The sequence below is a fragment of the Mobula birostris genome, chromosome 28, assembly GCF_030028105.1.
Source record: "Mobula birostris isolate sMobBir1 chromosome 28, sMobBir1.hap1, whole genome shotgun sequence".
In the NCBI taxonomy this organism is placed as follows: Eukaryota; Metazoa; Chordata; class Chondrichthyes; order Myliobatiformes; family Myliobatidae; genus Mobula; species Mobula birostris.
In genome coordinates, this window is record NC_092397.1 from 2,241,889 (window position 1) to 2,265,864 (window position 23,976).

Consider the following 23,976-nt stretch of genomic DNA (forward strand, 5'->3'; position numbering starts at 1 on the left):
GTACCCAATGAGGACCTTCACAGCTGCCCATGGCAATGAATTCCACAGATTTACCACCCTCTGGCTAAAGAAATTCCTCCTCTTCTCTGTTCTAAATGGACGTCCTTCTATTCAAGGTTGTGTCCTCTGGTCCTAGACTTCATCACCATAGGGAACATCCTCTCCACGTCCACTCCGTCTGTATCCTCTGGTCCTAGACTCTCCCACTATAGGAAACATCCTCTCCACATCCACTCTATCTGTGTCCTCTGGCCCTAGACTCCCCCACTATAGGAAACATCCTCTCCACTTCCACTCTATCTGTGTCCTCTGGTCCTAGACTCCCCCTCTATAGGAAACATCCTCTCCACATCCACTCTATCTGTGTCCTCTGGTCCTAGACTCCCCCACTACAGGAAACATCCTCTCCACATCCGCTCTATCTGTGTCCTCTGGTCCTAGACTCCCCCACTATAGGAAACATCCTCTCCACATCCACTCTATCAAGGCCTTTCAATATTCGATAGGTTTCAATGAGATGCGCCCTGCCCCCCCCAATTCTTCTAACCTCCAGCAAATACAGGACCAGAGCCTTGAAATGCTCTTCATACATGAACCTTTTTGTTGCCAGAATCATTCTTGAGATCTCCTCTGGACCCTCTCCAAGGCCAATACATCCTTTCTTAGATAAGGCCATAAGACCATCAGATATAAGGACAGAATTAGGCCATTTGGCCCAAAACTGCTCGCAATCCCTGACGGGCTTTTGTTTGTTCTCTTTCTCTCTCACACTCTCCCTCTCTCTCTCTCTCACCCTCCTTTCTTTCCCTAGCTCCCCCTCTCTCCCGCCTGCCTTTCCCTCGCGGCCCCCTCACTCTCTCGCGCCCCCTCACTCTCTCGCGCCCCCTCACTCTCTCGCGCCCCCTCACTGTCTCGCGACCCCCTCACTCTCTCGCGCTCCCCTCTCCCTCGCGACCCCCCCCCCCCACGCTCTCATCATACACCCTTCTACTGAACTCTCACTCGGCTGCCTTGCTGAGCCCCGCTCACTCTCCCCGATGAAATGAGTGACTGGGATTCACTCCGGGCCTCTCTGGGCTCAGGAGGGACCCTCTACCGGCTCTCCGCACAGTGACGTTCTTGCTTCTTCCCCATTCAGGCATCGAGTGGATCCCGACGAAATTCCGGATACGGGCCGCCACGTTTTGCAACTATTTCTACACCCTCGGCCAGCTGATCCTGCCCGGCATCGCGTATGGAATCCAGGACGGCCGCTTGCTCTTCCTGGTCCTCTCCGTGCCTTTTTACGTCTTCTTCCTCTACTCTTGGTAAGTCCCGCGTCAGGCGCGTCAATGATGGGCTCCCGTGGGAGGCACCTATTCAGTGTGCATGGGGTTCCTTCCCAAAGTACCTGGGTCGGCAACTATTGGCAGGAAGAAGCTGGGACAGACCAAAGACCAGAGAGCACAGATCATAGAACACAGAGCACAGAACACAGGATGTATGGATGAACTACAACAATAATTCATCTCAGTTTGGCAAAAGAATAAACCAGGGAGGGTAGTGCACCCATGGCTGACAAGGGAAATTAGGGATAGTATCAATTCCAAAGAAGAAACATACAAATTAGCCAGAAAAAGTGGTTCACCTGAGGACTGGGAGAAATTCAGAGTTCAGCAGAGGAGGACAAAGGGCTTAATTAGGAAAGGGAAAGAAAGATTATGAGAGAAAGCTGGCAAGGAACATAAAAACTGACTGTAAAAGCTTTTATAGATATGTGAAAAGAAAAAGATTGGTTAAGACAAATGTAGGCCCCTTACAGTCAGAAACAGGTGAATTGATCATGGGGAACAAGGACATGGCAGGACCAATTGAATAACTAAACAACAGGAATACTGCAGATGCTGGAAATTCAAGCAACACACAACAAAGTTGCTGGTGAACACAGCAGGCCAGGCAGCATCTCTAGGAAGAGGTACAGTCGACGTTTCAGGCCAAGACCCTTCGTCAGGACTGCAGGAAGTAGCCCAAGAAATAATGGATGCATTAGTGATAATTTTTCAAAACTCTTTAGACTCTGGATTAGTTCCTGAGGATTGGAGGGTGGCTAGTGTAACACCACTTTTTAAAAAGGAGGGAGCGAGAAACCAGGGAATTATAGACCGGTTAGCCTAACGTCGGTGGTGGGGAAACTGCTGGAGTCAGTTATCAAAGATGTGATAACAGCACATTTGGAAAGCGGTGAAATCATCAGACAAAGTCAGCATGGATTTGTGAAAGGAAAATCATGTCTGACATATCTCATAGAATTTTTTGAGGATGTAACTAGTAGAGTGGATGGGGGAGAACCAGTGGATGTGGTATATTTGGATTTTCAAAAGGCTTTTGACAAGGTCGCACACAGGAGATTAGTGTGCAAACTTAAAGCACACGGTATTGGGGGTAAGGTATTGGTGTGGGTGGAGAGTTGGTAAGCAGACAGGAAGCAAAGAGTGGGAATAAACGGGACCTTTTCAGAATGGCAGGCAGTGACTAGTGGGGTACCGCAAGGCTCAGTGCTGGGACCCTAGTTGTTTACAATATATATTAATGACTTGGATGAGGGAATTAAATGCAGCATCTCCAAGTTTGCGGATGACACGAAGCTGGGTGGCAGTGTTAGCTGCGAGGAGGATGCTAAGAGGATGCAGGGTGACTTGGATAGGTTAGGTGAGTGGGCAAATTCATGGCAGATGCAATTTAATGTGGATAAATGTGAGGTTATCCACTTTGGTGGCAAGAACAGGAAAACAGATTATTATCTGAATGGTGGCCGATTAGGAAAAGGGGAGGTGCAACCAGACCTGGGTGTCATTATACACCAGTCATTGAAAGTGGGCATGCAGGTACAGCAGGTGGTGAAAAAGGCCAATGGTATGCTGGCATTTATAGCGAGAAGATTCGAGTACAGGAGCAGGGAGGTACTACTGCAGTTGTACAAGACCTTGGTGAGACCACACCTGGAGTATTGTGTGCAGTTTTGGTCCCCTAATCTGAGGAAGGACATTCTTGCCATAGAGGGAGTACAAAGAAGGTTCACCAGATTGATTCCTGGGATGGCAGGACTTTCATGTGATGAAAGACTGGATCGACTAGGCTTATACTCGCTGGAATTTAGAAGATTGAGGGGGGATCTTATTGAAACGTATAAAATCCTAAAGGGATTGGACAGGCTGGATGCCGGAAGGTTGTTCCCGATGTTGGGGAAGTCCAGAACGAGGGGTCACAGTTTAAAGGTAAAGGGGAAGCCTTTTAGGACAGAGATAAAGAAAATCTTCTTCACACAGAGAGTGGTGAATCTGTGGAATTCTCTGCCACAGGAAACAGTTGAGGCCAGTTCATTGGCTATATTTAAGAGGGAGTTAGATATGGCCCTTGTGGCTAAAGGGATCAGGGGGTATGGAGAGAAGGCAGGTACAGGGTTCTGAGTTGGATGATCATCCATGATCATACTGAATGGTGGTGCAGGCTCGAAGGGCCGAATGGCCTACTCCTGCACCTATTTTCTATGTTTCTATGTAGAACATGGACCACGGAACACAGATGTAGAACAGAGAAAACTGACAGATAAAAAGATTTGCTTTATTACATGGACATTGAAACGCACAGTAAAATACGTTGTTTGCATCAATGTAAACACAATCCGAGAACGTACTGGGGGCAGCCCACAAGTGTCACCATCAACATAACTTCTCCACAACTTACTATCCCTAACCGGTACTGAGGGAGGAAACCAGAGCACCCGGAGGAACCCCGATGGTTATGGGGAGAACCTACAAACTCCTTACAGCCAGCGGTGGGGATTGAACGCGGATCACTGGTGCTGTAAAGTGTTGGGCTAACCGCTACACTACCATGTGTGTTGGTTGTTAACACAAATAACATATTTCATTCCTTTGAGAAATCAATGAATCTGAAATAACACCCAAGCAAATGATGACCATAAGCCATAGGGAGCAGAATTAGGCTATTTGGCCCATCAAGTCAGCCATTCCATCATGGCTGATTTACTATCCCTCTCAATCCCACTCTCCTGCTTTCTCCCTATAACGTCTCATGGCCTGACTAATCAAAAACCTATCAATCTCTGCTTTAAATGTACCCAACATCTGGGACCTCTGCAAACATCCTTAGCAAAGAATTCCAGATTCATCACTCTCTGGCTAAAGAAATTCCTTCTCATCTCTGTTCTAAAGGGACATCCTATTCATTCTAAACATCCTCTCCACATCCACTCTGTCTGTGTCCTCTGATCCTAGGCTCCGCCACTATAGGAAACATCCTCTCCACATCCATTCTATCTATGTTCTCTGGTCCTAGACTCCCCCACTATAGGAAACATCCTCTCCACATCCACTCTCTCCGTGTCCTCTGGTCCTAGACTCCCCCACTGTAGGAAACATTCTCTTCACATCCACTCTAGGCTTTTCAAGATTTAACAGGTTTCAGAGAGAACCTACTGCATTTTCCTGTCGTTCCGCCCATCTGTGGAGAGAATGCTGAGCCGGTTAACTCCGGAAATTCCCTGTTTACAGGTGGTTTCCTGAGTCCGCCCGGTGGCTCGTGATGAATGACAAGACTGACATGGCTCTCAAACAGCTCAAGAGAGTGGCGAGGATAAACGGCAAGAAAGAGGAAGCCGAGGAGATAACTGCTGCGGTGAGTGCTGATGGGAGACGGGTTCCCTGTCGTCACCGCCATTCCTGCAATGGGTATCCCAATGGGAAGTTTGCGGAGTGACCTCAGTAATGGGTAGGGAGCTCAATCGTTCAGTGTGTATCGTTCAGTACACCAGGCATCCATATACACAGGAATATACTGTACAGACGGGGGATTATACCGTACATATGGGGGATTATTAGTGTTGGCGCTTGGCCAAGTGATTAAGGCGTCAGTCTAGTAATCTGAAGGTCGCTAGTTCGAGCCTCAGCTGAGGCAACGTGTTGTGTCCTTGAGCAAGGCACTTAACCACACATTGCTCTGCGACGACATCGGTGCCAAGCTGTATGGGTCCTAATACCCTTCCCTTGGACAACATTGGTGTCGTGGAGAGGGGAGACTTGCAGCATGGGCAACTGCCAGTCTTCCACACAACCTTGCCCAGGCCTACGCCCTGGAAACCTTCCAAGGCGCAAATCCATGGTCTCACGAGACTAACGGATGCCTATAATAAGGGATTATACTGTACATGCAGGATTACACTGTACACAGGAAAATACAGTGCACACGGGGGATTATACTGTACACACAGGATTATACCGTGCACAGGAATATACGGTACACATGGGGAATATACCGCGCACAGGATTGTACCGTACACAGGACTATACCATACACACAGGATTATATCATACACAAGAATATACTGTACACACGGGAGATTATACCGAATACAGAGGGTAATAATATGGTACCCACAGGAATAATATCATACACACAGGATTATACCGTACACAGGAATATACCGTAAACACGGGATTATACCGTACACACTGGGAATATATCGTACACACGGAGGATTATACCATAAATACAGGGGTATGTACCGTACACATGGGGGATAATACTGTACACACAAGCTTATACCATACACATGGGCGATTACACCGTACAAATGGGGATTATACTGAACACGGGATTAATACCGTACACACGAGGGGCATATACTATACACATGGGGGCATTATACTGTACACAAGGAGGATTATACCATACACACAGGGGATTATACCGTGCCTATGGGGGAATATACCGTGTACACACGGGGAATAATGCTGTACACATGTGGGAATATACTGTACATACAGGAGTATACCCCATACGGAGTGTATTTCCCCTACAACCCCAGGGATATACCCCCACACACCGGAGTATGCACCACAGTTACAGGGATATAATCCCCCAATACATGCGTGCATACACACACACACACACACACACACACACACACACACACACACACACACAGATATACTCCCCGTACACACAGTGATATACCCCACACACAGATATACCCGTGGTATGTCCCTGTGTGTGTGTGTGCAGTATCTTTCTGCATGTGCATTGCATTTCCCGTGTGACACGGTATATTCCCATGTGCGTGGCGTACCCCTGTGCGGTGCTCATGCGCGTTGGACTGATCGGTACACCGTACACACCAGGCATGGAGGAGTTTCTTCGCTCGGAGGGTGGCGGCCTAGCTCGGAGAACTGGGGAGACTTACTCAGCGAGGTGGGGGAGAAGGACTGGAAACTGGTGCTGAGGTAGGGCTGGAGGAAGGGAGGGAGGAACAAGTAGAATGGCCGTCTCCAGTTCCAATCCTGTACGCTCCTATATCATTGCTTCTGTTCCCAAAGTTCCTCAAGTCCAACATGGAGGCGGAACTAAAATCCAGCAAGGGGACGTACAACACGCTCGACCTGTTCAAAACTCCCACAGTCCGCAGGATAACCTTCTGCACCATGTCCATCTGGTAGGTCATTTACCTGGCCTAGCCTGAGGCTTGGCTCTGTGCTCCAGGGAGTTTAGAAAAATGGGGGTGGGGGGGTCACCTGGTCTAACCTGTGAATTTCCTGAGGGGGAAGTTTGACAGGAGATGTTTCTGCTCGAGACCCTCGATGGAGGGGATGGAGCTGCAGGGGGCTGGATTTTCCATTTAAAGCCACAATGTGCAACAGGCCCTTTCAGTCCACCGAACCACCGTGCCCAGCAACTCACAGGACAACTTACAATGACCAGTTAACCTACTAACTGGTACATCTTTGAACCGTGGGAGGAAACTGGAGCACCCGGAGGAAACCCACTCAGCACTTGAATGCATTCACGCCTCGAATGTCGGGGAGGAGGATGTACAAACTTCTTAGAGACGGTGGCAGAACTGAGCTCAGAACTTGGACGCCCTGAGCCTTAATGGTATCCTGCAGGCCGGTAAGCCTCTGTGGTGCTCCTCACCACCGAGGTCTGGAGAGATGTTTTCTCTCGGGAGAGGGAATGGGGAGGCGAGTCTCTGGAGGCTAGATCGTCAGAGAGATTTCAGGTGCAGGTAGACAAATATTTGGAAGTCCAAGGTGTTGAGGACAGAGGGGACCAGGAACAGAAGGGAAGCGGACGCCCATGTCGATCATCTACGATTGCAGAACATGGAACTCAGAACTGTACCGTATGGGACAGGCCATTCGGCCCACAATGTTGTGCTTGGTTTGATGCCAATTAGTTCTCAAGGTCCTCCTGTGTGTCATCTATATCTAAATATAACCATATAACAATTACAGCATGGAAACAGGCCATCTTGGCCCTTCTAGTCCATGCCAATTGCTTGTTTATATTTGTTTATTTAGAGGTACAACAGGGCTACACATTATTTCGGCTCAATAAGCTCATACTAACCAGTTGTGATTGATTAACCAACTAACTTGGAGACCTTTGGAAAGTCACGGAAATCCAGAGATCCCACCCCTGGTCCAGACAGATTCCTTGTGAATCTCCTCCGCTACCTCTCCAGTTTGACGAGGTCCCTCCTGATTGTCAACGTTCCACGTTGGACCTATCCGGATGCAGGGAGGTTGGACGCGGTGTCCTATTCCTCCCCCGCTGGATGCTGCTAGACCGTTGAGATCCTCCTGCAGACCGCCTGTTGCTGCCTTTCTAACTTTGCCACCTCGCCTGAACACAAACTTCAGAATCAGAATCTGCTTTAATGTCACTGACGTAGGTTGTGATATTTACTGTTTTGCCGTGGCAGTACACGGCAAAGCCTAATAACTAGAACTACAAATTATATTATATAAGCGCAAAAAAGGAGCAAAAGGTAGTGAGGTCATGTTCATGGGTTCATTGTCCATTCAGAAATCAGATGGCGGAGGGGAAGAAGCTGTTCCTGAATCGTTGAGTGTGTGTCTTCAGGCTCCTGTACCTCCTCCCTGATGTTAGCAATGGGAAGAGGGCATGTCCTGGGTGATGGGGGCCCTCAATGATGGATGCCACCTTTTTGAGGCATCGCTGTTTGAAGATGCCCTCGATGGTGGCAAGGCTGATGGAGCTGGCTGAGTTTGCAACCTTCTGCAGGGGTTGAGATCCTGTACCACGGGCCTTCCGTACCGGATCCTCTCCCTCCACCTCTACCAGGTAAAGCAAGTACCTTTGCTCAGTGTTGCTGGGTATGTTCATAGTTTGGGCATTAACAGCAAGACCAGGATTGATCGCCCATCCCTTACCACAAGACACTTCCAACTCTGCGGTTGATGCCCCCTGGTCAGTGTGCAGCTCTTGCTCTGCACTTCCTTCCCATGGTCACCCAGCCGTCTCTTTCTCTCTGATCTGGAGGCTCAAGCCGTGGGCAGTATCTCCCTAAGTGACATCTGGAGCACGCCTGCCAATTCTCTACAACACCACAGGTCATCTACCTCCTCCTCAAGTTCAGCCACTTCCTCCTCAAGTTCAGCCACCTTGTTCCCAAAGTGTTGGATCATCTGACATTCCTCGGGTATGAACGCTCCAGGAGAGCAAGTTTCCGTGAATCTGAACGCAAGGCAAAACTGACATTGCAGAGGCTGCATTATTATACACTGCGGGGAAGGACTACTGAAGATTAAGTGAATGTATTTATTTAAATTCTTTAAAGTAAACTTCTACTTATACTACTATTTTTACTTTGCTCCCAGTGTAACAGATAGTGTCAAACGCCAAACGTGTGCTTGGACCTTCCCTGGACTTTCTATATTGCGTTCACTGATCGATTCGCTTTCTCCGCTGATAAACTAGACCACAAAGTGATTCTTGGTCCTGCCTTGTGAGGCCTACAACAATTTCACCAGTATTCTAATTATCGGCTCGCGTTTTCATTGAAAACACGCTAAGCGGCTCGATTACAGCTAGCCCAAGTGAACTGCGTAAAAAAATAGCCAGCCAAAACAAGGGATAGGCTGGAAATAAATTCCTTTGCGGCACCTGTAAGGCGACCAAACACAAGTTATGTAAGAGGCCGCATCCAAAATTTTAAACAGAACCAAAGAACAGAACAAAATTTAAATCAGAACAGAAGCATTTGAGGCCACACCAGGGTTTCCTGCCATGCCCCAAAGATGGACGGGTTCGGGCCAGTGAGTCGTGGGCATACTGTGTTGGTGGCTGCCCCCAGCACATCCTCAGACTGTTTTGGCTGTTGACGCAGAAAACGACACCAGATTCGATGTACATGTAACAAATAAAATGAATGTAGCTAACTTTGAGAAGGTCGGGCTGAGCTGATGTAGGAGTAGAATTTTCCCTCTGAGACCCATTCTTCTGCCTTCTCCCTGTAACCTTTGACACCCTGACTAATCAAGAACCCATCAAACTTATCTTTAAATATACCCAATATCATGAACTCCAGAGCCATCCGGGGCACTGAATTCCACAGATTCACCACCCCCTGGCTAAAGAAATTTCTCCTCCTTATCTCTGTTCTAAATGGATGTCCACTCTATGTGTGTCCTCTGGTCCTAGACTCTCCCACTATAGGAAACATCCTCTCCACATCCACTCTATCTGTGTCCTCTGGTCCCAGACTCCCCCACTATAGGAAACATCCTCTCCACACCCACTCTATCTGTGTCCTCTGGTCCTAGACTCCCTCACTACAGGAAACATCCTCTCCACATCCACTCTATCTGTGTCCTCTGGTCCTAGACTCCCCCACTGTAGGAAACATCCTCTCCACATCCACTCTATCTGTGTCGTCTGGTCCCAGACTCCCCCACTATAGGAAACATCCTCTCCACATCCACTCTATCTGTGTCTTCTGGTCCTAGACTCCCCCTCTACAGGAAACATCCTATCCACATCCACTCTATCTGTGCCCTCTGGTCTTTGAATCCCCTACTACGGGAAACATCCTCTCCACATCCACTCTATGTGTGTCCTCTGGTCCTAGACTCCCCCACCATAAGAAACACCCTCTTCACATCCACTCTATCTGTGCCCTCTGATCTTTGAATCCCCCACTATGGGAGACATCCTCAACGTATCCACTCTATCAAGGCCTTTCTATATTCGATAAGTTTCAATGAGATTCTCCCTCATTCTTTAAAACTCCAGTGAGCAGAGGTCTGCAGCCACAAGACACTCCTAATACATTAATCCCCTGGACCCTCTCCAATGCCAGCACATCCTTTCTTAGATAAGGGGCCCAAAACTGCTCACAATACTCCACATGCGGTCTGACCAATGCCTTATAAACCTCAGCTTTACATCCTTCTTTCACGTGGGGAAGGTTTTCCCACGGGGCCGTTAGAGGGAGTTCCTGGGTTTATCTGAAGGGCCGAGCCCTGTAACCTTTGCTTCTACGGGTGTTGATGAGAGCCGTTCTGGCGGATCTTTTCTCCCTGCCCCGCAGGTTCTCAACGAGCTTCTCGTACTACGGGCTGGCAGTGGACCTACAAGGGTTTGGGGTCAACATCTACCTCATCCAGCTCATCTTCGGAGCAATAGACATCCCTGCCAAGCTGGTGGGTGTTTGCACCATGAGTTACGTCGGCAGGAGATTCACGCAAAGCGCCTCCCTCATCCTGGCGGGGTTGGTCATCCTGATTAACATCTTCGTCCCAAAAGGTCAGTTGGATTTCGACCGCTCTGATTCATGCTAACTGCTAGTAATGTGGGGATGGGACAAGCCAGCAGCCGATTGTTCAGGGTTCCTGATGGTCTGGATCGGGATCTGTTTCATCCCAGGGAGCGAGCAGGGGATGGATTGTGGTCCCACTGCATGCCTGGAGATGGGGTCATGGGAACGTGTCCAGAGAGAAGGTCAGGAATGCCTGACTATTACCAGCTCCCTTTAAAACACCTGGATGTAGACATTGATGAGTGGGTTAGCAAATTTGCAGACCATTCAAAGATGGGTGGTGTTGAGGGCACAGCAGGATATAGAACTGTTCCTGATGTGGGCAGAGAAATAGCAGATGGAATTTAATCTGGACATTTATGAGATCTTTCACTTGGAGAGGTCAAATGTTAAAGAACAGTGCACTGTTAATGGGAGGACCATAGAGAACAGTACGTTGTTAATGTACTTAGACAGATTTGGAGAATGGGCAAGAGAATGGCAAATGAAATACAGTGTTGGAAAATGCATAGTCATACACTTTGGTAGAAGAAGTAAATGTGAAGAATATTTTCCAAATGGGGAGAAAATCCAAAAATCTGAGATGCAGAAGGTCTTGGAAGTCCTTGTGCAGAACACCTTGCAAGTTAACGTGCAGGTTGAGTTGGTGGTGAGGAAGGCAAATGCAAAGTTAGCACTCATTTCAAGAGGTCTAGAACAAGAGCAAGGATGTGATTCTGAGGCTTTATAAGGCACTGGTGAGGCCTCACCTTCAGTATTGTGAACAGTTCTTGGCTCCTCATCTCAGAAAAGATATGCTGGCATTGGAGAGAGTCCAGAGGGAGTTCACAAGGGTGATTCCAGGAATGAAAGGGTTATCACACAAGGGGCTTTTGATGGCTCTGGGTCTGTACTCGCTGGAATTTAGAAGGACGAGGAGGCATCTCATTGAAACCTTTCGAATGTTGAAAGGTCTAGACATGGTAGATGTGGAAAGGATGGTGGGGGAGTCTAGGATAAGAGGGCACAGCCTCAGACCAGAGGCATGTCCATTTAAAACAGAGAAAGAAATTTTTTCAGCCACAGGGTGGTGCAGTTGTGGAATTCATTAGCGGAGACAGCCCTGGAGGCCAGGTTGTTGGGTGTATTTAAGGCAGAGATTGGCAGATACTTGATTGGACTTGGCATCAAAGGTCACAGGGAGAAGATCAGGGAGTGGAGCTGTGGAGGGAAAAATAAGGACCAGCCATTATTGAATGGCAGAGCAGACTCGATGGGCCAAAAGGCCTAATTCTATTCCCTCTGTCTTATGGTCTTATGAAATGATAGGATACGGACCGTGTGCAGGGAATGATGGGATACAGACCATGTTCAGGGAATGATGGGAAAATCAGAATCCTGTTTATTATCAGTGACCTATGCTGTGAAATTTGTTGTTTGCGGCTGGAGTACAGTGCAATATATAAACAAAATTACTAAAGATTATCTTTAATCCTCAACCCATCATCACCACATTGAAACAGTGGCGGGAATTGAACCTGGGTCACTAGCTCTGTACTGGCGTTACACTGATCACCCCACGACCTTGCTGCCCATTGGGACTCTCGTATAAAGAGCTGACGGAGGCCGTTGCGGGCGTGAGCGTTCAGCCTCGACGCCACTTACCCAGCTCTGTGCTGCACCCACAGATCTCCAGGTCCTGAGCGTGACCCTCGCCGTCATCGGGAAGGGGAGTCTGGCCGCTTCCTTTGCTTGCTGTTATCTCTACGTTAGTGAGATGTACCCGACCGTGATCAGGTGGGTAGTTGGGTTCCTTTCCTTCAGTAGGCTGCTAATGGAGACGGGGTAGTCCTGCAGTTGGGGGGCAGTGGATCCCTGGTGGTCCCGGGGTGGGGATTAAACAGCAACTGGGGGGGTCCCTGGTGTCCTGGGGTGCAGGTTAAACAACAACTAGGGGGGTCCCTGGTGGACCCGCATGGTGATTAAACACCAACAGCTATCACACTGGCTTGTTTATTTAGAATTACAATGCATAACTGGCTCTTTTGCCCCCAACGAGCTGCTACACCCAGGTTACCACCGATTTAACCCCAGCCTAATCATAGGACAATTAATAATGACCAATTAACCTACTAACCATTCAGCCCATTGAGTCTGCGTTGCCATTTCATCATGGCTGATCTGTTTTCCTGTCGGCCACAATCTCCTGCCTTCTCCCCATATCCCTTTGTGCCCTGACTAATGAAGAATCTATCAACTTCTGCCTTAAGTATACTCAAAGCCTTGATCTCCACAGCTGCCTGTGGCAATGAATTCCACAGGTTCACAGCCCTTTGGCTAAACAAAATCCTCCTCATTTCCATTCTAAAAGTACATCGCTCTATTCTGATGCTGTGTCCTCTGGTCTGAGACTCTCCGACCATAGGAAACATCCTCTCCACATCCACTCTATCGAGGCCTTTCAACATTTGATAGGTTTCAATGAGCTCACCCCTCATTCTTCTGAATTCCAGGGAGTAGAGGCCCAGAGCCATCAAACACTCCTTATATGATAACCCTTTCAATCCCAGAATCATTTTTGTGAACCTCCTTTGAACCCTCCCCAATGTCAGCACATCTTTTCTTAAATAAGGGGGCAAAACCTACTCACAAAACTCCAAGTGAGGCCTCACCAGCCCCCCCAACATGAAAGTCTCAACCTTACTTCCTTGCTTTTATATTCTTGTCCTATTGAAATTAATGCTAACATCTCATTTGCCTTCTTCACCACAGACTCAACCTGCAAATTAACCTTTAGGGAATCCTGCATAAGGACTTCTAAGTCCCTTTGCACCTTTGATTTCCAATTTCCCTCTCCATACAGAAAATAGGCCATGTCTTTATTCCTTCTACCAAAGTGCATGACCATACACTTCCCAACACTGTATTCCATCTGCCTCTTCTTTGCCCATCCTCCTTGTCTAAGTCCCTAAGTCCTTCTGCTGCCTCTCTACTTCCTCAAAACTACCTGCCCCTCCACCTATCTTTGTATTATCAGCAAACTTTGCAACAAAGCAATCAATTCTGTCATCCAAATCATTGACACATAATGTAAAAAGGATTGGTCCCAACACAGGCCTCTGTGGAACACCTCTAGTCACCAGCAACCAACCAGAAAATATCTGTTTATTCCCACTCTGCCTCCTGCCAATCAGCCACTGCTTTATCCATGCTAGTATCTTTCCTGTAATACCATGCTCTCTCAACCTGTTATATAACTTCATGTGCGGCACCTTGTCAAAGGTCTTCTGAAAAACCAGGAACGCAAAATCCACCAGTTCTTTGTCTATCCTGCTTGTTATTTCTTCAAAGGATTCCAACAGATTTGTCGGGCAAGATTTTCCCTTGAGGAAACCATGCTGACTATAGCCTGTTTTATCATGTGCCTCCAAATACCCTGAAACCACACCCTTAACAGTCGACTCCATCATCATCCCAACTACTGAGGTCAAACTAATGGGTTTACAGTATCCTTTCTTCTACCTCTCTTCCTTCATGAAAAGTGGAATGCGATTTGCAATTTTCCATTCCTCTGGAACCATACCAGAGTAGAGCATAAGACCATATGACACAGGAGCAGAATTAGGCCATTCAGCCCATTGATTCTGCTCTGCCATTCCATCATGACTGATCCCGGATCCCACTCAACCCCGTGCACCTGCCTTGTCACCATATCCTTTGATACCCTGACCAGTCAGGAAATGATCAACTTCTGCCCTAAATATACCCACAGACCTGGCCTCCACCACAGTCTGCGGCCGAGCATTCCACAGATTCACTACACTCTGCCTACAAAAAAAAATCCTCCTTACCTCTGTTCTAAAAGCTTGCCCCTCAATTTTGAGGCTGTGCCCTCTAGTTCTGGATACCTCCATCATTGGAAATGTCCACTCAACATCCACCCTATCTAGCCTTTTTATCATCAGGTAGGTTTCAATGAAATCCCCCTGCATTCTTCTAAATTTCAGTGAGTACTGCCAAACTCTCCACATATGTTAACCCCTTCATTCCCCAAATCATCCTCTGGACTCTCTCCAATGAGAGTCTCCATTTGTTTTGGGAGATTTTAACCAGGCTAGTCTGAAAAAATCATTAAGCAACTACCATGAACAGATCACTTGCAATACCAGAGGAAACAACACACTGGACCATTGCTACACCACCATCAAGAATGCTATTCTACACCCTCACTTTGGGAAGTCTGATCACCTAGCTGTACTTCTACTCCCTGAGACTGAAGACAGCAGCACCAGCAGTGAGGACAAGTGAAGCACAGGAGTGCCTACAGGGCTGCTTTGGATCGGTGGACTGGACTGTATTCAGCCATTCATCTTTGAATCTGGATGAGTATGCTGCAGTTGTTACCGACTTCATTAAAACCTGTGTGGATGAGTGTGTGCCCACAAGGACTTACTCTACATTCCCAAATCAAAAGCCGTGGATGAACCAGGAGGTACGTCGTCTGCTGAAGGCCAGATCTGTGGCATTCAAATCTGGCAACCCAGGCCTGTACCAGAAAACCAGGTATGATTTGTGGAGGGCTATTTCAAGCGCAAAGAGACAATTTCGAACGAGGTTGGAGGGGACATCGGATGCACGGCAACTCTGGCAGGTTTGCAAGACATTACTTCCTACAAAGTGAAACCCAACAGCATGAATGGCAGCGATGCTTCACTACCAGATGAACTCAACGCCTTCTATTTACGCTTTGAAAGGGAGGACACAACTACAGCTGTGAAGATCCCTGCTGCACCTGATGACCCTGTGATCTCCATCTCAGAGGCCGATGTTAGGCTGTCTTTAAAGAGAGTGAACCCTTGCAAGGTGGAAGGTCCCGATGGAGTACCTGGTAAGGCTCTGAAAACCTGTGCCAACCAACTAGCGGGAGCATTCAAAGACATTTTCAACCTCTCACTGCTACGGGTGGAAGTTCCCACTTGTTTCAAAAAGACAACAATTATACCAATTTCTAAGAAGAATAATGTGAGCTGCCTTAATGACTATTGCCTGGTAGCACTCACATCGACAGTGATGAAATGCTTTGAGAGGTTGGTCATGACTAGACTGAACTTCTGCCTCTTATCATCACAATAGGTCAATGGCAGTCGCAATCTCAATGGCTCTCCACACGGCTTTAGACTGCCTGGACAACACAAACACCTATGTCAGGAAGCTGTTCATTGACTGTAGCTCAGCATTTAAGACCATCATTCCCACAATCCTGATTGAGAAGTTGCAGAACCTGGGCCTCTGTATCTCCCTCTGCAATTGGATCCTCGACTTCCTAACCGGAAGACCACAATCTGTGTGGATTGGTAATAACATATCCTCCTCGCTGACGATCAACACTGGTGCACCTCAGGGGTGTGTGCTTAGCCCACTGCTCTACTCTCTATGTACACATGACTGTGTGGATAGGCATAGCTCAAACACCATCTACAAATTTGCTGATGATACGAACATAGTTGGTAGAATTTCAGGTGGTGACAAGAGGGTGTACAGGAGTGAGATATGCCAACTAGTGGAATGGTGCCACAGCAACAACCTGGCACTGAACGTCAGTAAGACGAAAGAGCTGATTTTGGACTTCAGGAAGGATAAGATGAAGGAACACATTATAATCCTCATCAAGGGATCAGAAGTGGAGAGAGTGAGCAGCTTCAAGTTCCTGGGTGTCAAGATCTCTGAGGATCTAACCTGGTCCCAACATATTGATGCAGTTATAAAGAAAATGGCTGTACTTTATTAGGAGTTTGAAGAGATTTCGCATGTCAACAAATACACTCAAAAACTTCTATAGTTGTACTGTGGAGAGCATTCTGACAGGCTGCATCACTGTCTGGTATGGAGGGGCTACCGCACAGGACCAAAAGAAGGTTGTAAATCCAGTCAGCTCCACTTTGGGTACTAGCCTACAAAGTACCCAGGACATCTTTAGGGAGCGGGGTCTCAGAAAGGCTGCGTCCATTATTAAGGACCTCCAGCACCCAGGGCATGCCCTTTTCTCACTGTTACCACCAGGTGGGAGATACAGAAGCCTGAAGGCTCACACTCAGTGATTCAGGAACAGCTACTTCCCCTCTGTCATCGGATTCCTAAATGGACATTGAATCTTTGGATACTACCTCACTTTTTTTAATATACCATATTTCTACTTTTGCACTCTTTTTTAAAAAATCTATTCAATATATGTAATTTATTTACTTGTTTATTTATTATTATTTTCTCTCTGCTAGATTATGTATTGCATTGAACTGCTGCTTCTAAGTTAACAAGTTTCATGTCACATGCCGGTGATAATAAACCTGATTCTGATTCTGACAACACATCCTTTTGGAGATATGGGGCCCAGAACTGTTGACAATACTCTTAAGTGCGGCCTGACTAGTGTCTTATAAAGGCTCAGCGTTATCTCTTTGCTGTTTTATTCTATTCCTCTTGAAATAAGTTTTTTTTTCAGTTATGTAAAGAGTAAAAGGGAGGTGAGAGTTGATATTGGATCACTGGAAAATGATGCTTGTGAGGTGTTAATGGGAGACAAAGAAATGGCAGATGAACTTAATGGGTACTTTGCATCAGTCTTCAATGTGAATGACACTAGCAGAGTGCCAGAGGTCTGTGAGTGTCGGGGAGCAGGAGTGAGTGCCATTGCTATTACAAAGGAAAAAGTGCTAGGCAAACTGAAAGGTCTTAAGGTGGATAAGTCACCTGGACCAGATGGGTGACGTCCTAGAGGCCTGAGAGAGGTTGCTGAAGAGATGACGGATGCATTGGTCATGATCTTGCAAGAATCAGTTGATTCTGACACAGTCCCAGATGCCACTCCACTCTTTAAGAAGGGAGAAAGGCAAAACAAAGGAAACTATAGGCCAGTTAGCCTAAATTCAATAGCTGGGAAAATGTTGAAGTCTATTATTAAGTCTAATATTCAAGGTACTTGGAGACTAAAGATAATATGTCAAAGTCAGCATAGTTTCTGTAAAGGGAGATCTTGCTTGACAAACCTGTTCTTCAAGGAAGTAACAAGCAGGGTGGACAAAGGAGAGGCAGTGGATGTAATTTACTTGGATTTTCAGAAGGTGTTTGATAAGGTGCCACGCATGAGGCTGCTTAACAAGATAAAATCCTATGGCTTTACAGGAAAGATACTGGTATAGATCAAGGAATGGCTGACAGGCAGGAGGCAGCGAGTGGGAATAAAAGGGGCCTTTTCTGGTTTGCTGCCAGTGACTAGTGGTGTTCCTCAGGGGTCAGTATTGGGACCACTACTTTTCACATCGTTTGTCGATGATTTAGATAATGGAATTGATGGCTTTGTGGCAAAGTTTGCAGATGATACGAAGATAGGTGATAGTGCTGAGGACGCTGTGCGATTGCAGCAGGGAGCATGGGCAAAAAGTGGCAGATGGAATACAGTAATGGAAAATGTATGATGCATTTTGGTAAAAGGAACAATAGTGTGGACTGTTATCTATATGGGGAGAAGGTTCAAACATCAGAGGTGCAGATAGATTTAGGAGTTCTTGTGCAAGCCTCTCCGAAGGTTAATTTACAGGATGAGTCAGTGGTAAAGAAGGCAAATGCAACGTTGGCATTTATTTTGTACTCCAGGAAGCGCAAAGCGCAGTATCAAATATCGCTGTGATGATTTTACACTCTAGTATCAATTGTTTGGCGACAATAAAGTAAAGTATTTCAAGGGGAATAGAATGTAAAAGCAAGGAGATAATGCTGAGGCTTTATAAAACTCTAGTCAGGCCACAATTGGAGTATTGTCAACAGTTTTGGGCCCCATAACTCAGAAAGGATGTCTTGTGATTGGAGAGAATCCAGAGAAGGTTCACGAGGATGATTCTGGGAATGAAGGGGTTAACATATGAGGAGAGATTGGCAGCTTTGGGTCTGTACTCACTGGAATTTATCGGAATCAGAATCAGGTTTATTATCTGTGTTGTGAAATTTGTTAACTTAGCAGCAGCAGTTCAATGCAATACATAATATAGAAGAGGAAAAATTAAAATAATCATCAATCAATTACAGTATATATATGTACTGAATAGATTAAAAATCATGCAAAAACACAGAAATAAAATATATTAAAAAGTGTGGTAGTTTTCACGGGTTCAATGTCCATTTAGGAATCGGATGGCAGAGGGGAAGAAGCTGTTCCTGAATCGCTGAGTGTGTGTCTTCGGGTTTCTGTATCTCCTACCTGATGGTAACAGTGAGAAAAAGGCATGCCCTGGGTGCTGGAGGTCTTTAATAATGGGCGCTGCCTTTCTGAGACACCGCTCCCTGAAGATATCCTGGGTACCTTGTAGGCTAGTACCCAAGACGGGGCCGACTAAAGTTACACCCCACTGCAGATTTTTTCAGTCCTGTGCAGTAGCCCCTCCATACCAGGCAGTGATGCAGCCTGGAGAATGCTGGGGGATCTCATGAAACCTACCGAATATTGAAAGGACTAGATAGGGTGGATGTGGAGAGGGTGCTTCCTATGGTGGGGGTATCCTGAACTAGAGGGCACAGCCTCAAAATTGAGGGGTGACTGTTTAGAACAGAGGTAAGGAGAATTTTTTTTTAGCCAGAGAGCAGTGAATCTGTGGAACGCTCTGCCACAGACTGCGGTGGAGGCCAAGTCCATGGATATATTTAAGGCGGAAGTTGATAGTTTCCTGATCGGTCAGGGGATCAAAGGATTTGGTGAGAAGGCAGGTGTATGAGGTTGAGTGGATGTGGGATTAGCCATCACGGAATACTGGAGCAGACTCGATGGGCTGAATGGCTTAATTCTGCTCCTGTGTCTTATGGTCTTCTGGTCTTATCAGGACTGGAAAGGGAGGAGAATGAAGCCAGAAGTTGGGGGGAGTGGAAGGAGTAGTGGCATGGTAGCAGAGAGGTCGGTGTAACGCTCTACAGTGTCGGTGAGTAGTGACCCAGGTTCAATTCCCACTGCTGCCTGTAAGGAATTTGTACGTTCACCTGGGTTTCTTCCGGATGGTTTCCCCCTACGTCCCATGTTTCCTCCCACATTCTATGGTTTCCTTGTGGCTTAGGGTTAAACACGAGAGATTCTGGCAATATTTGGAAATCCAGAGCAACACACAAGATGCTGGAGGAACTCAGCAGGTCAGGCAGCGTCTGTGGAAATGCATAAACAGTCAACATTTCGGGCCAGCACCCTTCTTCAGGACTGGAACGAAAAGGGGGGAGACAGCGGAATGAAAAAGTGGGGCGAAGGGAAAAGTTAGCTCGAAGATGATAGGTGAGGCCAGGAGGGTGGGAAAGGTAGAGGGCTGGCGAGAAAGGAATCTGATAGGAGAGGAGAAAGGACCATGGGGAGGCGATAGGCAGGTGAGAAGGGGAAAGAGGACAGCATGGGGAATAGAAGAGGGAAGATGGAGGGGAATATATTGGAAGGAGAAATCGATATCCATGCCAGATGGAGGGTACCCAGACGGAATATGAGGTGTTCCTCCGCCACTCTGAGAGTGGCCTCATCTTGGCACAAGTGGAGTCCATGGGGCAACGTGTCGCAATAGGAACAGGACTCCGATTTTGGTGGATGGGACCGAGGTGTTCGACAAAGCGGTCCCCCAATTCATGTCAGGTCTCAGCAATGTAGCGGAAGCCGTTGGAACAGCGGGCACGTCAGAAGGCCCCAGCGGATCCGCAGGTGAAGTGTTGCCTCGCCTGGAGAGGCTGTTTGGGGCCGTGAGTGGAGGTGTTTGGGCAGATGTAGCCTTTCTGTTGCTTACAGGGATAAGTGCTGGGTGGGAGGTTCGTGGAGAAGGACGAATGGGCAAGGGAATTGCAGACAGAGTGATCCCTGCAGAAAGCTGGGAGGAGAGGAGGCAGAGATGTGATTGGTAATGGGATCCCTTTGGAGAGCGGAAGTTGTGGAGAATGTTGTGTTGGATGTGGAATCTCATGGCATGGTAGGTGAGGACGAGAGGAATTCTATCCCTGTTAAGGCGGCAGGAAAATGGGGTGAGCACATTTCGGGATGTGGAGGAGATACGGGTGAGGGCAGCATCAATGGTGGAGGAAAGGAAACCCAGTTCTTTGAAGAAGGAGGACATATTGTACGGGGCCTATCAGCGGCATCAACAGAGCTCTGGGAAGAGGTGTTTCTCGCAGGTCGGCGGCGATTATTTAAAAGGAGAGCTTTGCTGGCATTTGTCCATTGTATGGCGCCTATCAGCGTTATCAGCAGAGCTCTACGAACCAAATAAAAGTACGTACGGGATGTGGAGCGGCCATTGTCGGGAGTAGGCCAGTGGCAAGAGTAGAAGCCTCAGGCTTTGGCTCAAAAAGGCTTTGGCTCAGAAGAGGCATCGGCTCTGTGTAAAGCGTCTGTTAAGGTTTCCTTTTTTTGTTTTCTTTTCTCTCTTACTGAACAATTTAAATGACTGTGGTGTGCTCTTCGTGCAGGATGTTGTAGAACTGGGAGACCCAGAGTCTCCCGGGGAACTACATCTGCGTGAAGTGCTCCTTGAAGACCGTGTTAGGGATCAGTTTGTACGGGAGAGTGAGGAGATCAGTTACAGGGAGGTAGTCACCCTGAAGTTGCAGGAGGTGAGTTACTGGGTGACCATCAGGAGAAACAGAAATAGGTGGTTAGAGCAGAGCACCCCTGTGGCCATTCCCATCAAAAGCAAGTATAGTGCTTTGGATATTTTTCTGGGGGAAGACCTCCCGAGAGAATGTCACAACAACCGGGTTACAGGCACGGAGCATGGGTCCATGGTGCAGAAGGGAAAGAGAGAGAAGAAGGGAGTGGTAGTGATAGGAGACTCAGTAGTGAGGGAAACAGACAGGAGATTTTGGATGTGCACGGGACACCCAGATGGTTTGTTGCCTCCCAGGTGCCAGGGTCAGGGATGTCTCAAATCGCGTCCACAACATTTTGGAGAGGGAGATAGATGCCTTGGTACATATTGGTACCAATGACATAGGAAGGAAAAGCAAAGAGGTCCTGAAAAGAGAATTTAGAGAGCTAGGTAGAAAGCTGAGAAGCAGGACCTCCCGGGTAGTAATTTCTGGATTGTTGCCTGTGCCACGTGCCAGTGAGGGTAGAAACAGGATGATTTGGCAGATTAATGCATGACTGAGAAGCTGGTGCAGGGGGCAGGGCTTTAGGTTCTTGGGTCATTGGGATCTCTTCTGGAGGAGATATGACCCGTTCAAAAGTTGCGGGTTGCACCTGAACCAGAGGGGGGCAATATTCCCGCAGGCAGTTTTGTTAGAGCTGTTGGAGAGGGTTTAAACTAATTTGGGTCTGAGCTGTTATGTTCTTGTTGATTTCATTGTTTTTTTTCAAAAATTTTGAAAATAAAGTATTTAAAAAGAACTGATTTGGCAGAGGGGTGGGAACCAACGTGAAGGGACTCAGGATAGGACAGACAGCGAAAAAGTAAAGATAGCATACATTCAGATTGTCAGGAAGGACAAGCAGATGATAGAACATAATTGCAGCCAGCAGGCTGAGTATCAAATCATTAGGGATGCAGAATCAGAAAGGATAGCAAATACGGTACTCAGGGTGCTGTATCTAAATGCGTATAGTATAAGAAAAAAGGTGGACGACCTTGTTGCACGATTACAGATTGTCAGGTATGATGTTGCGGCCATCACTGAATCATGGCTGAAGGATGGTTGTAGTTGGGAGCTGAATGTCCAAGGTTATACGTTGTATCGGAGGGATAGGAAGGTCAACGGAGAGGGTGGTGTGGCTCTACTGGTAAGGAATGGCATCAAAGCAGTAGAAAGATGTGACATAGGATCGGAGGATGTTGAATCTTTGTGGGTTGAGTTAAGAAACTGCAAGGGTAAGAGGACCCTGATGGTAGTTGTATACAGGCCTCTCAACAGTGGTTGGGAGATGGACCACAGATTACAACAGGAAATAGAAAAGGCGAGTCAAAGGGGCAATGTTATGGTAGTCATGGGAGATTTTAACATGCAGGTCGATTGGGAAAATCAGGTTGGTAATGGATCTCAAGAGAGCGGGTTTGTTGAATGCCTAAGAGATGGGTTTCAAAGGCACATTTAATGTCAGAGAAATGTATACAATATATATATCCTGAAATTCCTTTTCTTTGCAAATATCCACGAAAACAGAGGGGTGCCTCCAAAGAATGAATGACAGTTAAATGTTAGAACCCCAAAGTCCCCCTTCCCCAGCTCTCCCCTCCCTCCCTCGCATAAGTGGCGGCGAGCAACAATCACCCTCCCCCCACCGGCAAAAGTAAAGCGCACCCACTACCAGCACTCAAACGTGAGCAAAGCAATAGCAAAGACACAGACTTGCAGTCACCCCAAAGACTACATTGTTCACCCGATAATTCCACATGCTGCAGGCTCCCTCTCTCCTAACAAGGGAAAAAGAGGTGACTCCATTTTCCAATGAGCGGGAGACATAACAAACAACTCACTGGTTTACGATGTTAAAAGTCTGTTACGTCGCAAAGATCCCGGGTCCCCAGACACACAGCAGATGTTCCGACTCCCCCAACGACACACAGATCCCCTGTGGCGACACCGACCCTTGATCTGCCCGTCTCCAGTTCCTCGAGATCCCAGGCTTCTGAATCCGTGCCAAAATCTTAGGCCAAGCCTTTGGCATGCCGAATAGCGGCCCGTCGTGACACCCCGAGAGCGGGTCCTATTCCCGCAAAGAACCGTAGTCAGCGTGTAACTCCAGGTCAGGGTCTTCAAGAGAGCCCTGAAAGGGAAAAATAGAGATATTAAAAATGGAAATAGAACTGTTTTCAAAGATGCAAGCAGAGGAGTTGCCTTTGGGCACCATAACTACTTAACTCTGCCTCCTTTTCAGACCAGTATGTCATTGAGCCTCTTAGGAGATCAGCTATATTGGATTGGGTGTTATGTAATGAACTGGAAGTGATTAGAGAACTTAAGGTAAAAAGAACCTTAGGAACCAGTGATCACAATATGATTGAGTTCAACTTGAAACTTGATAGGGAGAAAGTAAAGTCTGACGTAGCAGTATTTCAGTGGAGTAAGGGAAATTACAGTAGTATGAGAGAGGAGTTGGCCAAAGTAAATTGGAAGGAGCTGCTGGCAGGGATGTCAGCAGAGCAATGGTGTGTGTTTCTGGGAAAATGAGGAAGGTGCAGGACATATGTATTCCAAAAATGAAGAAATATTCAAATGGTAAAATAGTACAACCATGGCTGACGAGGGAAGTCAAGGCTATTGTAAAAGCAAAAGAAATGGTAGACAACAATTCAAAAATTAATGGGAAGATAGAGGTTTGGGAAGTTTTTAAAAACCTATAGAGAGCAACTAAAAAAAAAATCATTAGAAAGGAAAAG

General features: G+C 47.1%; 1 protein-coding gene across 1 annotated transcript in view; it reads left to right on the forward strand.

Moving 5' to 3' along the window:
• The window catches only part of LOC140188839 (solute carrier family 22 member 6-A-like), a 57,467-nt gene that overhangs the window by 19,811 nt on the left and 13,680 nt on the right, over nucleotides 1-23,976 (forward strand). The window contains exons 4-8 of the mRNA XM_072245491.1: nucleotides 1,139-1,307; nucleotides 4,554-4,677; nucleotides 6,375-6,490; nucleotides 10,391-10,605; nucleotides 12,286-12,394. Coding sequence (XP_072101592.1) covers nucleotides 1,139-1,307; nucleotides 4,554-4,677; nucleotides 6,375-6,490; nucleotides 10,391-10,605; nucleotides 12,286-12,394 — 733 coding nt within the window. The remainder of the gene's footprint in view (nucleotides 1-1,138; nucleotides 1,308-4,553; nucleotides 4,678-6,374; nucleotides 6,491-10,390; nucleotides 10,606-12,285; nucleotides 12,395-23,976) is intronic.